Below are 15,254 nucleotides of genomic sequence, written 5' to 3'. Positions count from 1 at the left end.
GTGCCTACAAGAGAACAGCTAATGGTGGCCACTTATGAAAGATGTAAGCGAAGACATTAAAAAAGCATTGGACTTCTGAAACTAAACATGTACTTCTAAAAAATGAAACAAAACCAGAAGCAGAGCAAACACTCACTTCTTGTATAGCACCTACTGAGCTTTGACTAATATTCACTCCATGTCTAACAGTGCTTCCTTCACCAAGGATTTCAGAAAAGTTAAGCATTAACTTACATTAATGTTAAAATGGGCAAACAAGTGGAAATTCCATCCATGACTGAAATGCAGCCACATAAAGAAAAAAAAAATCTTGATAATCAGTGCAAAGTTGCACTAAGTAAGAAAATCCAGAAAGGGCTGAAGTTTTCCAATTGTCCAAATGACCAGCTTGTCATTCCTTCAATACTGCAGGGACATCTTTCTAAGCCAACAGGAAAACAAGCCTTAATAACATAACACATTTCACCCCTTTTTCCCTGCTGTGAACAGCTCTATTCTCAGCTGCCTGGGACCCAGGATGAGGTTTAAGCTCCCTGGCTGCTGCAAATCAAAAACCTAAATCTTGCTCAGCAAAACCTGCTTATCTGCAAGGAGCCACTATTCTGCTTCCTCTAAAAAACCTGTGAGCAACAATCATAGAACAACCCCTAAATCTACCATCTGTATACTTGTTTATATCTCTAATTTATTAGGGGAAAAGTCATTAAAAATTATTTGATAAAACAGCTGCTTTCAGCATCGTGGCCTTAGACTACAGATGTAGCCTTTGACTTTCCACATTAAGTGTCTGGAACTGAAAGGAGGAGGAGGACAAGAGGAAGGAAAAGGGGATAGAGGGATGGGAGATGGAAGAAGATGTAAAGAAGTCAGAGAAGAAGACATAATGGAGAAAAGTAAGAACAGAGCAGTCTGGAAGTTCTCATTACATTGAAGCTGTTCCCGGAGTTTTTGTATATAAAGCACAAACACTGATGGTGAGTCTGTGAGGGAGTGCAATAAACTCATACAAACAGAGACATCCAGAGCCTACATCTATTAAATAAATAAACAGAAATCAAACATTGCTGAAGCAAAGACAGAAACCTTACCCATGTGCAGGTGTTGCTGAAGATGAGCCCTCCACAGAAGATATGTTACTCTCATGGTTTCCCAGCTCTCCCACCACCCACTCAGGTAAGCAGTCAGCGCTGCTGTTCCGAAATCTTGGTGAAATTGGTTCATCAAAATAAACGGACTAGAATGAGAACAAGTGCAAAATCAACATGAGAAGATATATACACAGACACATTCTTTACACCCTTGATGTCATTTCTTGCAGGACTATCTGCAGTAGAAACACTACTTTTCCAGTGAAGTCAGAGAGGTGTGCAAATGCCACCTCCCCAGCCCTTGGGAATCCACAGCAACAGTGCAAATATTTTCCAATATTTCTTACAGGGTGGGTAGTTGAAGCAAAAACTGGCATTTTTATATCACTGAAGCTGATGCCAAGGGTTGACACAGCACATTCAGCTCCTCAGAAAACAAACTGGAACTTTAACAATGTCTGTGTGAATTCTATAGTCTTCTCAGGCTACTGAAGTCACCACTTTTAAGAGCAATTTTCCTTTCACAAGAGATATCTACTGATTAGGACAAAAGAAAGCCTCCAGGGCCTTTCATTACATTTTTCCAAAGAACTAGAAAAAGATTACTTTTCTGTTCCTTCAAACACCTATTTTCATTAGCCTTCTAACCAGAAGTTTGAAAATACAGATCACAAGAAGTTTTGCCCATTGGAAGGTTTTCCGAGCATCAGTTACAAGAAATGCCTTTATTTATCACAGGCAGTTCCACTCAATCCATTCAGAATCATTTGCCACATTTGTGTCAAATCTAAGATGCAAAAGCAATTCCAGGATACATTTTAGCAAGTTTGTCTCATAAAGAAATGACACTCACCATGTAGGCAGGCAAAGTTCTCAGCATTCCCTCCTCTGGTTTTTGGCTGAAGGGACCATCCAGAACTCCTCTCTGCAGCATGTGGAGCAGCAGTTTTGCATACAAGTTTCGATTCTCCCTTCCCACTATTCCTATGCCTGTTCCTGAGGGTTTGCAGAGTTTTTTAATCCATAGTGAGCATCTTTTTCTGTCTGCAAATATAGATATACGTGGTCACTATACATTTTCAGAGCAAATCAAACACATGAAGAAAAGAGAAGCTATCACTGGTCACCAATTTTGTAGGTTTCTCCCTTCTACACCAAAGTTTAAAACAAAACAAACTCCCAAATGACCAAAGCAAATAAAAGAAATGGTTAAATACTTAGAATTAAAGTAAGTCTTTAACAATGGTTCAAATTTACATATTTCACAAACATTTTCTATAAATTCAAGTTTACCAGAAGTTTACATCATTTTTGGAAACAGCATGGAATTGGAAACACCAGGAATTCTGCACTCACTGCAAGAGCTGCCATAAACTACCACTTACAGCTTGCATGAGCATGCATGAGCTTTAAATACACAATAAATCCTCATCCATTAAAAAAAAATAAATCTCTATTTACACAAGCTTTGCTACCAGACAAGGAAATTATTCATTTGGTTAAATGTTTACACATAAAGCTCTTAATTTGTAGGGTTTGTGCATTTAATAAAAACCAGCTTGTTGTAAAAATTAGATTTATACAACACCATTTGTTAATTGATCTTCCTATTATTACACATTGATCTTCCTATTATTACACGTTCCTGAACAAATGTTAACAACTTTATAATTAAAACAAATATTTGCTATCTCAAAAACAATGCCCTTTAAAAGCTTTTAGTTTCTGCTGAACTAGGTTTTTAAAGATAGATGTTAATGTATTTATTCAAAAGAAGGTTTACATCATGAAAACAAGACAGAAAACATTCAACTTCAGAAGTTGTGCAAACTTCCCCGTCAAAAGTGTACCTTGTAATGTCAGAGATGAAGTGCCTGGCTAAATTAAGTGATACAACTACACATAATAACTGCCAGTGCCTAGGACTTCGTTATTAGTTATTAGTGTTTAAATGCACATTTTACCATATGTACCTGAACTATGCTGCAGGTTAAGCACATAGGGCTTCATGGCCACAACAAAGCGATCAAATTCCGCATCCAAGCTTTCCTTTATTTCGTCTTCACTGCTCATTTTGAAAGCACACAAAGTAACCTGCAAAATTAATGACATTGATGTAGAAAAGGTCAAATACTACATTGATGCAGAAAAGGTCAAATACTGTCTCTCTTCATGTCAGGCTACACAAAGATGTGCTTAGAAGAATACAGGAAGTGAACCTACATGTCTTGTTATGGTCAAATAAACACGAAACTAAAACAGATTCTTTGTAAATAGCAGGTAGGCAGTGTAATCTACAAGAATGTGCTTGTTTTGCTTTGAAACTGAATAGCCAACCGCACAATAAATATATTCATTACACCCAATTTGTATAAAACACCTCAAGGCGTTTGTGTGATACCGCATTCCTAACCTGGTATTCCTTGTAATCAGAGGAGTTTCTTTCAAGAAGAGGGGGGAGAAAGGAGGGAAAACAGCAAGTAGAGCGATAGTTACAAGTAACAGGAGCAAAGATGCTGTCAGCACTGTTTTGAAGGAAGCAGCACCGCGCAGAGCAGCGCTCTTGGCTCCCGTCCGTTCACTCCCCAGCAGAGCGGGGACCTTTCCTGGCACGTTCCAGCAATGAACGCGTTCCTTTGCCAGCGGAACCGCACGGCCCGGGCCCGCCCCAGGGCCCTTCCCTGCGGCCAGCCCGGGCCGTGCCCCGGCCCGGGGCGCACACGGGTGTCCCCGGCAGCCCTCCCTGCCCGGCCGGGCCCCGCGGGCCCTGCCCCGTTACCTCGGGGGGCCGCGGGTCGCGGTCGCGGCGGGGGAAGGCGGCGGCGGCGGCCGAACGTTCAAACCGGCCCCGCTCCCGGCGGCCCCGGCCCGCGCGTTTCCGTTTCCGCGGTGACCGGGCCCGGGCCGGGCCGGGCCGCCTCAGGCGGGGCATGGGGACCCCGAGCACAGCCCGCGGGGGTGGGACCGGGGTGGGCTGGGGAGTTCTTCGTCCCCAGGAACGGGGAAAGCTTTTGGGACTGAGGAGTGCGAGGAAGGTGCTGGTGGGGCACAGCGGGAACGCAGTCACAGCTCTGAGAGGCGCTGGGCTCTTCCCCCTGGTGACCGGGGACAGGAACCAGGGCACGGCTAGAGCTGTCCCAGGGGAGGTTTAGGCTGGATTTTAGGAAAAGGTTCTTCCTCCAGAGCGTGCTGAGCACTGAACAGGATCCCCCAAGCACCGAGGGTGCCGGAGCTCCAAGAGCGTTTGGACACGGCTGCCAGGGATGCGCAGGGTGGGATTGTTGGGCTGTCTGTGCAGGGACAGGGGTTGGACTCGATGATCTTTCCAGCTCAGGATATTCTGTGATTCCTGCCCGAAGTGATGACTGTCACCACAGCCCAGCAGTGCGGTCACCCCCATTCACCGAGCTCAGTGCTCTCCCCCAATTCACCCCATTTGTGGATGCACTCAGACACGCACGGGAAGCGCCTCCCCAGCACGGCCTCGGGGAGCTCCGAGCGAGAAACGGGAGATGCCAAGTCCTGCACCTGGGCTTGGCCGATCCCCAGCACAAACACGGGCTGGGTGAGAAGGGCTGGAGCAGTCCTGGGGGAAGGATTCAGCTGTTGGTGGGAGAGGAGCCCAGCGTGGCCCGGCCGTGTGCCCTGCGCCGAGCCCGGCGTGGGCAGCACCAGAGGGAGGTTGTGGCCCTCTGCCCCTCAGCTCAGAGCCCTGAGACAGAGCTGCTCCTTCAAACACCCATTTGAAGGGCAGAGCTGCCCCAGCCCTGGGCCCAGCACAGCCAGGACCTGGAGCTGCTGCACAGAGCCCAGAGGAGGCCGTGGAGATGCTCCAAGGGCTGGAGCCCCTCTGGAGCCAGGCTGGGAGAGCTGGCAGTGTTCACCTGGAGAAGAAGAGGCTCTGGAGACACCTCAGAGCCCCTTCCAGAACACAACAGGAACCCAGGAGAGCAGGAGAGGGACTGGGGACAAGGGCTTGAAGGGACAGGACACAGGGAATGGCTTCCACTGCCAGAGGGCAAGGTTAGGTGGGATATTGGGCAGGAATTGTTCCCTGTCAGGGTGGGCAGGCCCTGGCACTGCTAAAAATCCCAAATTTCAAATAGTTGGCATTTGATACATACTGGAGCACGGGATACTTTTCAGCTCTGTTAAATCCGTGGTAGATCCTCGCAGCAGAATAAAGCTGCTGTGTTTCTGCATGTTTCCTTCAGATTTGAATGTATCTTTGTCATACTCGTCACAAAGTACTTTGAAAAACTGAATTTGCTGGAATATGATCAAAAAGAACACGAGGCCAAGCAAAATCAATGATTGGAACCACTACTCCAGGAGAAATTTCCTGAGGGAATAAATCCAGTTTCTGGGTCTGCTTCCCAAGGCAGAACAGGGTGGCCAGAGAAGTTGGAGCCTACCTGAAGTGATTTGACAATTGCACAACTTCTGTCCGAAAAAAAACAGAAAGAAGAATAAAATATTGAAAAAGTGACTGGGGTCTTGTCTCCATCCAAAGCTGCAGCCTGGACGTGAGGAGCACTGATGTGTCCTGACCCTCCTGAGGAAATCACTGTAGACACATACAGAGCACAGAGATATCCCAGCCAGAATACAGAACAAATTCCCAATTTGAATTGTAAAAATACAGTCATTTAAGTAAAACATATTCAATACCTTTTTTTTCACCACATTTTACCATGTTCTCTTATCTCTTTAACTGTCTCAGCAGGTTGCCACAAGTAACATGAACACAGCTTAAGGCATTTTTTCAAACATCTCAAAAATACAGAAAAAAAGTAAAAAAGAAGGCAGGTTTCACTGCCTCATACCAGCTTCTGGAACACTTTGAGTTGCAAGACGTTATTTTTCAGCCCTTCTGAGCAAATCTTTCATGTCTGGAAAGTTGTGATTCACAAACACCTCACTACTTCAAAGAGTTAACAGGTCACAGATATTTTTTCCTCCCTCTTCTTGCTTCAGGAGAGTAGATAATAAATTCAGCATGTGAACATTGACTCCTAAGGGTGATCCTTTCAAGTATTCCAGTGCTTCACATCCAGCGAGGAAGCAGGGCCAGACGATTTGTTCAGTCATTATTCTGCTGCATGGGTAAGTAGAACTGGGAACATTTCCTTGGAAAAACCTCAGTTTTCCTGGGGCAGCTGTTTTTGTGCAAAACACAAGTTATTTCAGGGGCAAGCAGCATTTGGGTGGCAGTGAATGCTAAGCTTACTTACGCCAACTTCACAGGGTTTGCTGTGAAACACAAGTTAATATTAAACCGTGTTTGGTATCTCAGCAACTGTCCTGAACATCCTGATCCCAGAGATGGATCCACACCACATTTAGATTGGATTTCCAAATTAATTGGCTCCTGCCAGCTGAGCTATGGATGTGTTAGGAGTTATAGGTGTCTTGGCCTGCAGACATCATTTGAGGATCTCACCTAAACATGTTCAGAACCAAAATATGACACATGATGCACCAACAAAATACCCATTTCTGTTGCCTGCATAAATTTGTCTGTCTCTGCATTAGAAAATTAAATTGTTGCTGAGTACAAAGTGCTAAATACTTAATAATAGCTGCCTCAATCTCTCCTTAAAAATAGGAAGCATAAGGATGAATTATATCAGTCATACTATTAAAATATTCATATGCAGCCTTACAAAAAAAAAAAAAAAGAAAAAGTATATAATTAGAATATGTTCATAGTTCTTTAATGGAAGCTCTACCATCTTACAAGTAGCTTGATCTTAATATTAAATGGTCCTTTTAAATGTTCTGCAGTGGATTATTACTGTGGAGCTCATGCTTTTTATCAAAGAAAGGCTTTTAAACTGCAGAGGGAACCCTGTATGACTCATGACAATTTATTATAAGTGTACCACAAATATTTCTCTATCACTTTCTAGTATGTTGAAATTATAATTACTTTTTCTGAAGGAAAATACAGACATAAGCACAAAGTTTGCCAGACTGGATCATACCAGTGAGCTGCCTGTATCATAAATCAAATTAAAAGTATAATTTACTTCAGAGCTACTTAATGACCAGAGATCAGAACTGTTGCTCAATGATGTACAGTTCTCTTAAAAAAAAAAAAGCAAAAGATAGAGAACTGAAGCAATTATATTGCGTAATATTGAAACAGAGGTAAAAATTAACAGTGGTTTAAAACAGTTTCAGGTGAAGTTAGAATCTCAAAAATGTAAATAGTCTTACTAACTTAAGCAAATTTTTTTTTTTAGAAATATTAAAAACCTCTTTATCTGATGCTGTTGATGTTTAAATCATGGTTGGATACTTGTCTTCTACACTCATTTGGAAATCTCCGTCTTTCTACTGACGTAAATTCTGGAAAATCCCAAGCTCATGACCCTCTGCTATAATTAAAGGTCCACTCCCTGACACAGAGGAGTGGTAATGGAATCAGAACCCAGTAATTACTAATGATTAAGGCCTTTTGCTATAAATCGGTCCAGAGCTAAAGGATGTGATTGATGATTAGATAATATTAAATAAGAACACACTAGCAGCTGAAAATCACTTTATTGTAAAGCAGCTGCTGTTGAGGAAGTCATTTACAGTTGCATAAATGTTGGATATGTGGAAAGAGAAGCAGTAGTGCAGGGATTTGGAAGAAGGCAGAGACAAGAGAATGGAAGTTAATGGCTGAAATGATGTGTTGTAGCTTGTGGAAGAGACTGGTGGGGATGGTGGGAGGGAAGAAAGCATTCACAGAATCCGGAGTTCACCTGGAAATTTACACTCACGGGACCTGAGTTATTTACAAGACCCAAGTTACACTCACAGGACCTAAGTTTTCCTCTCATATGTGGAATGTTCTGTCTCAGTAAGGCAGAAATTTAGTACTGGGTTATTTCTCTGCTTCAGGCTTCATCTTCACATGCTTTCATGTCTGAGGGGTCTTTCTTCACCAGACTTGAAAAAAAGCCACGTTCTGTTGGAGACAAGTGAAGAACTTGGGTTAAATTCTTAAAATGTGATAGCTGAAAACAACAGCGAGGTGAGCAGTCAATCTTTGAATCCTAGTGAAACTGTTGGAAATGTTCCTTTATTTTCTATGTTGGTAAAGCTGAGCTATGTGCATCAGAAGCCAAATGTTTTGCTTTGAAAAGAGAAAGGAGAGATGTTTTCATCATGCATGGCTGTGCTTTTCCTTCACTTACAAATAAAAATAAAGCTTACAAGGAAAATTCTATGCAAGCAATATTGACAAAACAAATGCAAAACATTTCCTCTTGCTAACGAAGTTGGTAAAGTTTATTTATTCTAAAAGCCTTCATGCCTGTGAGGCTGTTCTTCCAGCACCAATTCCTCCTCATAGCTCTCAGCTGCTTTTCAACACTCTCAGTCCAAAGTGTTTTCCTGATCAGCATAAAGTGGGAATAATTCGCCAGAATACGAGGAATATGTCAGGTTCTGAAACCTGCAGCAGTGTTCAGGCTTTTTATCCCTGTAAAAGGTGCTGATCCAAGGATTTGTGAAATCCCAGAATACTTTAATGGCCTTTTCTTTGGGCTAGTAACATCTTTAAGTAACATCTAGAACAGGATAGGAATTAAAGCAGGGCTCTGACACAACCAAAAGAAAATTCTTGCTGGGAATTCTTTCCTCAGGCCATTTTCTTCCAAAGTACCCAATAATTCAGATACCCAATAATTCCTATAGCCACTCAAGCAGGTCATGAAAGTGAATTATGATATTGTCCTCCACACTAAGGCAGCTGCAATTTCCACCCCACTCAGTGGTTTGTGAGCAGCCTGGCTCATACCTTTAAAACAGGCAGGGAGGGTGAAGTTGCCATCCACACACTCCACATCTACAGTGTAGGCACAGGATTTTTCCTTGTTCTTGCAGAAGAAGGATACAGTTTCCCCGTGCATAATGCCATCCTTCAGGTCATTCTGAACTCTCTTCTTCTCACCATTGTACAATACTACAGCTTTCTTAGCTGGGATTTTACATGGTGCTGGAAAAAATCCATTGTAAGGAACAGGTTTGAAAAGGGGGTAGATTAGATCTCATCAGAATTCTGTATAAGTGACATTTGGGAATGAAAAATTATCCTACATATAGACAGAACTTCTGCTGGTATTAAAATGCTGAAGAAATTCAGACCCTGAAGCAAAGGGTCAAAAGTTTCCAGTGAAAATCCAGCCTCAGTGTAATTTCTAATGACATGAAATAGGAAAAGGAGAGGAAATACTCAGACAGAATAAAGTTACATGGCTGATTATTGAAGTCAATCCAGATACATCATGTCATGCAACATTCAGTGTTGGGAGTGGGCTTAGATTATCAGGGCCTTGCAATTCCTTTTTTGGCTTCCTTTTGAGCACAGCTCTCCCACAGAGCAGTGGCAACTCAACAGTCAGAGCAGTGGTCTGCTGGAAGAGTTCAGTTTGATTCCTGGTTTTTAAGGGATGGGATGTGCTCACCTCTACAGGCTGGCTTTGTGGACCAGTTTCCAGTGTTCTCACAGCGGGAATGCTTGGATCCCTCCATCACATAGCCGGGCTGGCAGCCAAAGCTGACACTTTCATTGTAGTGGTACGTCCTGCGCACAGCAAACTCTATGAACCCATTTTCTATTCCTATTGGAGTGGGGCAGGTGACAACTGCAGGACAGAACCAAACCCAAAGCTTTATCAGTGTCACAGGTCAAAAAGACAGCTATAAACCTGAAAAATGTATAAAGACTTTCAAGGTGGTTCATTGCAGCCTCTTTCACAGGAAAACACAGCCAGGGAAAGATTAAAAACCACAATGAATAAATTAACATTACTTATTTTAAATACACATCTATTGCAATCTGTGGTTATAACATGACTTAAGCATGGTGTAATTTAGTTAAAAGCAAGGAAGTTTTTAGGAATGAGGGTAAGGTTGGCTATTTCTTAGGTGAATCTGAGCACCTAGAATCAAATGTTGGCTGCACACTGGAGGCCAGGCTCAGGTTCCCCACTGTGCACCAGGTTTAGCAGGGTTTGTTTATATAACCTTTACGCCTGCAGCAAATATTTTGTCAGTCCCATGTTAAGCGCCATGGGTTAGCAATCCCCTGCAATGATTGCAGAATTCAGCTGCAGAATAATTGTGCTGTATTAAAACAAAATATTAAAATATCAAAATTAAAATACTGTTGTTCATTTAGTTTTGTATGTGCAATTCTTAGGAGTATTTTTTGGTGTGGATAAAAGAAAGTTACTCACCCTTGCACACTGGAATGCTGCTCCAGGTGCCATTGGCCATGCAGGTGGCTGTCTCATTCCCAATCAGGGCGAGAGGAGGGACACATTCAAACAGGATTGTGTCCAGGAAATGAGAGACGTTTCCAGGATTTAGGCGGCGGTAAGAGAGGACCCCAAATTCCGGAAGCGAGGGAGGTGCACAAGTCACCGCTACAAAAGCACAGCATCCAGAAAATTAAGGCTTAAAGATCAAGTAATTGTGGAATCAGAGAAGCAGCATTCGTAAGACTAAATGAACCCACGTGGAATCATAGCTGGCAAAACAATTAAAAGTGTCAAGGGCCTCAGAATATGGAATTCATGAGTTTTTTTGGATTTTTCAGACAATATTACTGCTTTTCAGTCAAGTGTTGTTGGAGGATAGGTTATAGTAAAACCCTGCCTAAGCACAAAGACATGACAATATCCTCTTTTTATACACAGGGAGGAGGAATTGGAGTGGATAAGCATCTTACCTCCAGCTGTAAATAGCATCCCTGATCCCGACCTTTTGTTCAGACCTTTAAACTGTATTTCTCTAAAACCCACACATATAAAACCAAACACGCAGCATTGTGCTTGATTTTCCCAAACCAGCTTTTGCACAGCACTGGAGGAGACTTCTGAATAAGGGTGTATATAATTCTGAGCAATGGAAAGGAATATTTCTGGAATAGGAATAAGGATAGTTTTTTTTATTGAAACACATACGTTGACACTGTGGTAAAGTTCCAGTCCACTTTCCATCTGCCATGCACTGGCTCGTTCTTGAGCCAACGAGGTTGTAGCTGGAAACAAACAGACCTGGTTATCAGAGCAGGGAGATCAATCAAAGATCTGCCATTTCTCATAAACAGAAATAAGAATCCAGCTCTGAAATCTTTCTCTAGTTTAACAATTCCTGACTTCAGAGGAAGTTTAGAATCAGCTCTGAAAAACTGTTAATATCCAAATATTGTAAAGCCCCGGGGAGAAGTCTTGATACAACAAGATGCTTTGTCATTTCAACTTTATATTCTGTTTTACATATCAATTTCTACAACTGATTAATACTATGGATGTATGTAAATAGCAAATATTGATCTATGATTGCTAATGCAAACGTTATGGTTTCTTGGGAGGATTTCCCAGTTAATTATGGCAATTAGGATCAAATATTGGAAAGAACTCAGTACTCTTAAGAACTAACGTCACCAAGATGCATTATTATATTTTAATCCCAGACATTTTAATTTCCATATGCACATTACATACTTCTCTCCCATCCTCTATTCACACTACTGACATCTACTCTGAGTTTTAAAGAAATATTCAACATATGTTTGGCATTTCAATATCACACAGCTGAAAACCAGTAAAGTAGAATTAACAAAATCAAATTGAGTCCCATTGTTACACTTGGTGTCATAGTTAAATTTATTTATTCCTTATCTCATTTCTCTTTTACAGAAAGAAGTTGTTGAGGCTGTTGACACTTTTCAGTGAGCTCTAGGCTGTGTCTCACCTGTGACTTTCCAGGTAAGCCCTCTTTCATTGATCACTCAAGTACAATTAAATACCTACTACTATCAAATGCTTCCCTGCATTTACCATAACTATTTTTTTAATTACATCCTTTTTCCTGAAGCTAATGAGTAGCCCTGAGGAAAAGTGCATTTACTGCAGGTAAGTTAGGATTAACCTCATGTTTTCATTTACTGAGCTTGGAAAGATATAGAAACACAATTTCCACTCTTCAGAGCCCAACAGCATAACTTTGATGGAGATTATCTACTCTCTGCTGTAGGATTTCATCTCATGATGTAATAAGAGGATTTGAAAAGCAGGGAAAAGCAGCCCAGAATAAATTTTTACATAAAATCTCTGCTATTTTGGTGGTTTCCATATTTGTAAGGCTTTTCTTTTGGAGTAGCAAAGCTCTATAATGTTATAGCCAAGACTGAACAGAGGTGGATCACCAGTCAGGCTTTTTTTAATGATTTGTGAAATGTAAATGAGTTTTTATGTGAAGTTTTCAATGTTCTCTGTCCTGCAGTGTATGGCAGTGGGTGATACTACAGTGTGATTTAGCTTGTTTATTTAGCAGCATGAGGAAGGGAACACTTACCCTGGATCACATGAAAAAGTTACAGTACTCTGGTACTGGAACTCTTCAAAATCCATTTTCCCATTCTGCAGGGGTGGAGGAGGGGGACATCTCTTTGCTGTTTATTAAATATATATAAAAAAGGATAATATTAACTCATAAGGCATGAAATAATAATTGCATTATGATGGGAACAAGTAGATCATAAGGGCTCATCCTGGTGGCTTTCACATTTCTCCACTCCCATGTACTACATGCCACAAGTCTGGCTGTTTATGTGTCTGTCAAAATACAAGTTTTTGGGATTAAATCTTTTTAACACTGGATTGTCTGAGGAATGTAAATGGTCTGCAGTGAAATGATGAAAATGCCTCTGAGGGGTGCAATAAATGCAGGGGTTATCAAGCAGCACATGCTGTTAGGGGGCAAGCTGTGCTGGGCTGGGGCAGATGAAGGTTCACCCTGTCCAGCTCCAATCTCCATCCCCATCCAGGAGCAGGGGCTGAAGGGCAGGTGTGGGACACGGATGGGAAGATCCTTCCCATCACCACCCCTCCTCCACACCCTGCTGTCATCCAACGAGCGAGGGAACAACCACTGGGGAGAGAGATCTGTTCAAATCCATCCGATTCCCCCATGGACTCTAAGATATCCTTTCCAGATCCATGAAGGCAGGAGCAGGAATTGCTGTGGGTACTCACGGAGGCAGAGCAGGGTGTTGAAGGGCCACTTGCCCGTCGGGAGGCAGGTGTACTTCCTCTGCCCACTGTTGGGCATGAACCCGGGCCGGCAGGTGTACTCCACTTCCTCACCCACTTCATACACCTTTTTGTCTACATTAAGTGTGGCAAACAGCACTTCTGGTGGCCTGGGACAGACTGGAGGAAAGGAATTTACTAGAGATTGGGTAGAAAATTGGAGCTGTTTTTATTTCCCACCTTGAAGCAGAGGATTCTCTCTTGTCATGAGTTATAGTATCTCCCTGCCCTGAGATGTCCTTTTGTCTTCCTGAGGCAGGTGATGGCTGCCGTAAGTATTAGGCAGGGAAAGAAATGTGGTGTTCTTCTTCTCCTCAGGAGCTCTACCAATGGTCCCAGTTAGATTTTGTGTCACTTTTTAAACTAAAATTTACTTTTCCTTCAAAATAGATTTATGAAGGTGGTGCACAAAGTGAGTCAATTACAGTAAATTACCTTGGACAAAATAGGGTGAGAATGACTTCAAAGCAAACAAATGCCTTTCATTTTTAAGTTTGGTGGGGGTCAGCCTGAAATCAGCTATTTTTTCTTGTAATTAAATTTCCTTTTTTCCAATTTTTCTGTTCACCGGGGTAGGCCCAGTGTTCCATGAGACAGCTCTGCTTCCCAAACAGCTTTAACACGGTGACAGCAGGAGCATCTCATCAGCCAGAGGGTGAGAACAGGAGGGAACAGCGAGAGAGGAACGGAGGGTGCAGGCTGAGCTCCTGCTGAGGACATGGAGAGAGGCTTCTGCTGGCATCGAGGGGAGAGCACAGAGGGACACAGAGCTCAGGATGGAGAAATAAATGGCAAACACGGGGAGAGGGGACATGAGGCAGTGCCCAGAGTGGGGGAAAGAAGGAGAAAAGTGAGGCAGGAGCAGTGTGGGCATGGATGGGTGAGAGGATGAGCAGGGATGGAGCAGGCTCATTCCTGGCACACACAGTTCCCCCCTGGCAGCCAGGCAGCCTGAGTCCCACAACATCTCTCAGCATTTCTTCTGCTTTCCTTCATTTTATGCTTTTGTACACTCACCACAGGAAGAGACAGAGGAAAGAATAGACAGGAAAAAGAGAAGAAAAGCTTTCAGAGAAAAGCCCTGTTCAAAGCACTTGACCGGGATTATCCAGAGGCTTTAAAATGCCGTTGTTTTCAGTTTCCCCATTCCCACCTGAGGATGGGATTGTTATTAGCAAGTGGAAGACACTCACCTTTGGACGCGAGGGCGCAGTGGCTCAGAGCCACAAGGCACCCGAGCAGTGCCAGGGGCTGCATCCCTGCCAGTCCCCGACGTCCCGAGTGCCCCCGGGGCCAGGGCTCTGCCCTTAAAAACCCACAAAAGGATGGTTACATATTAACTCTTTGTGTTTATTCCCATCCCAGTAAACAGAAGATAAAAGCTTCCTTGTGTCGCTGCTAATAAAGGCTGAAACAACCGTCACATGTTGCGTTTGGGGCATAATGCAGGAATTCAGATGGCAATTCCTGCTCCACACAGGCTCCTCTCTGGTTGTTTCTGCAGAGCATCTCCTCTTGGGACCGATGGTGCTGGAGAAAACAGTATTCTCAGCATCTGTAGAGGATGAGAATATTTGGAATGCAAAATTGGATTGAATAATAGAACTGTCACTCCAAGGCTCATGTTTATCACTGGAGCATGGACATTTCTGTGTACCAAAGACTCCTGATAGTTATAGCAAAATCATTTCAAGGCAAAATGATCCGTTTTGGAGTGACATTGGTATTGTAATGTGCCCCCAGTGATGTACCAACCTCATGCCAGTTTACACAGATGATGATCTGGTCTGAAACTTGGGGCTTCAGGGCCCTGTTTGATCTGATTCCTGTTGTCTTCCAATTACCAACTAACCAAAGGCAGCAGAGACAGTGCTCGGTGCCAGCACTGCAGGAAGCCTGAAATGATGATTCCTCTTCTTATTTGTGACAAGGGGGTCATAAATCAGATTTTTGGGTGGCATAAAGCCTTGTTGTGGCGCTGCAGGTTTGGGGCATCAAGTCAGAACTCGACAGGTATCAGCTGAGGTTCTGATCACTGCAGTTCTCCTAATTTAGCAGATTTCAACTG

The 15,254-nt window shown here is 43.0% G+C and overlaps 2 protein-coding genes across 36 annotated transcripts in view; both read right to left on the bottom strand.

Annotated features, from left to right (window-relative positions):
* CEP112 (centrosomal protein 112) overlaps positions 1 to 6,769 on the bottom strand; it is a 158,216-nt gene extending 151,447 nt beyond the window's left edge. For 19 of the 34 annotated variants that reach the window (XM_086857562.1, XM_086857564.1, XM_086857563.1 and 16 more), the window contains exons 1-4: positions 3,868 to 6,769; positions 3,062 to 3,182; positions 1,942 to 2,132; positions 1,089 to 1,234 (exon numbers count right to left, since the gene is read on the bottom strand). In XM_086857562.1, the coding sequence (XP_086713688.1) occupies positions 1,089 to 1,234; positions 1,942 to 2,132; positions 3,062 to 3,182; positions 3,868 to 4,020 (611 nt within the window). In that variant the 5' untranslated portion in view covers positions 4,021 to 6,769. The other 15 variants (XM_086857575.1, XM_023938831.2, XM_086857585.1 and 12 more) reach the window with 7 other exon arrangements.
* An 849-nt stretch (positions 6,770 to 7,618) lies between these two features.
* Positions 7,619 to 14,511, bottom strand: APOH (apolipoprotein H). Of its 2 annotated transcripts, XM_023938823.2 has the most exons (8): positions 14,380 to 14,511; positions 13,130 to 13,306; positions 12,450 to 12,546; positions 11,054 to 11,130; positions 10,325 to 10,513; positions 9,551 to 9,730; positions 8,884 to 9,081; positions 7,619 to 8,049 (listed from the first exon to the last, which is right to left on the bottom strand). In XM_023938823.2, exons 1-8 carry the CDS (start codon positions 14,441 to 14,443, stop codon positions 7,979 to 7,981), a joined length of 1,053 nt encoding a protein of 350 aa, XP_023794591.2. In that variant the 5' UTR covers positions 14,444 to 14,511; the 3' UTR covers positions 7,619 to 7,978. The 2 variants fall into 2 exon arrangements, with proteins under 2 accessions (XP_023794591.2, XP_023794592.2); XM_023938824.2 differs by lacking the exon at positions 13,130 to 13,306 and having other exon boundaries at positions 14,380 to 14,484.
* Positions 14,512 to 15,254: the final 743 nt, after the last annotated feature.

Source organism: Cyanistes caeruleus, chromosome 19 (genome assembly GCF_971803275.1).
Source record: "Cyanistes caeruleus chromosome 19, bCyaCae1.hap1.1, whole genome shotgun sequence".
NCBI classification, from domain to species: domain Eukaryota; kingdom Metazoa; phylum Chordata; class Aves; order Passeriformes; family Paridae; genus Cyanistes; species Cyanistes caeruleus.
Note: the sequence above shows the minus strand (reverse complement) of the source record. Positions and strands in the feature narration are given on the sequence as shown.

Excerpts from the sequence above, each read along its gene's own strand:
- APOH (XM_023938823.2), bottom strand. The coding sequence starts at position 14,443 with ATGCAGCCCCTGGCACTGCTCGGGTGCCTTGTGGCTCTGAGCCACTGC. Across the intron at positions 12,547-13,129 it reads CAACACCCTGCTCTGCCTCC|CAAAGAGATGTCCCCCTCCT; the intron begins GTGAGTACCCAC and ends TTTAATAAACAG. Across the intron at positions 9,082-9,550 it reads CACAAAGCCAGCCTGTAGAG|CACCATGTAAAATCCCAGCT; the intron begins GTGAGCACATCC and ends GATTTTTTCCAG.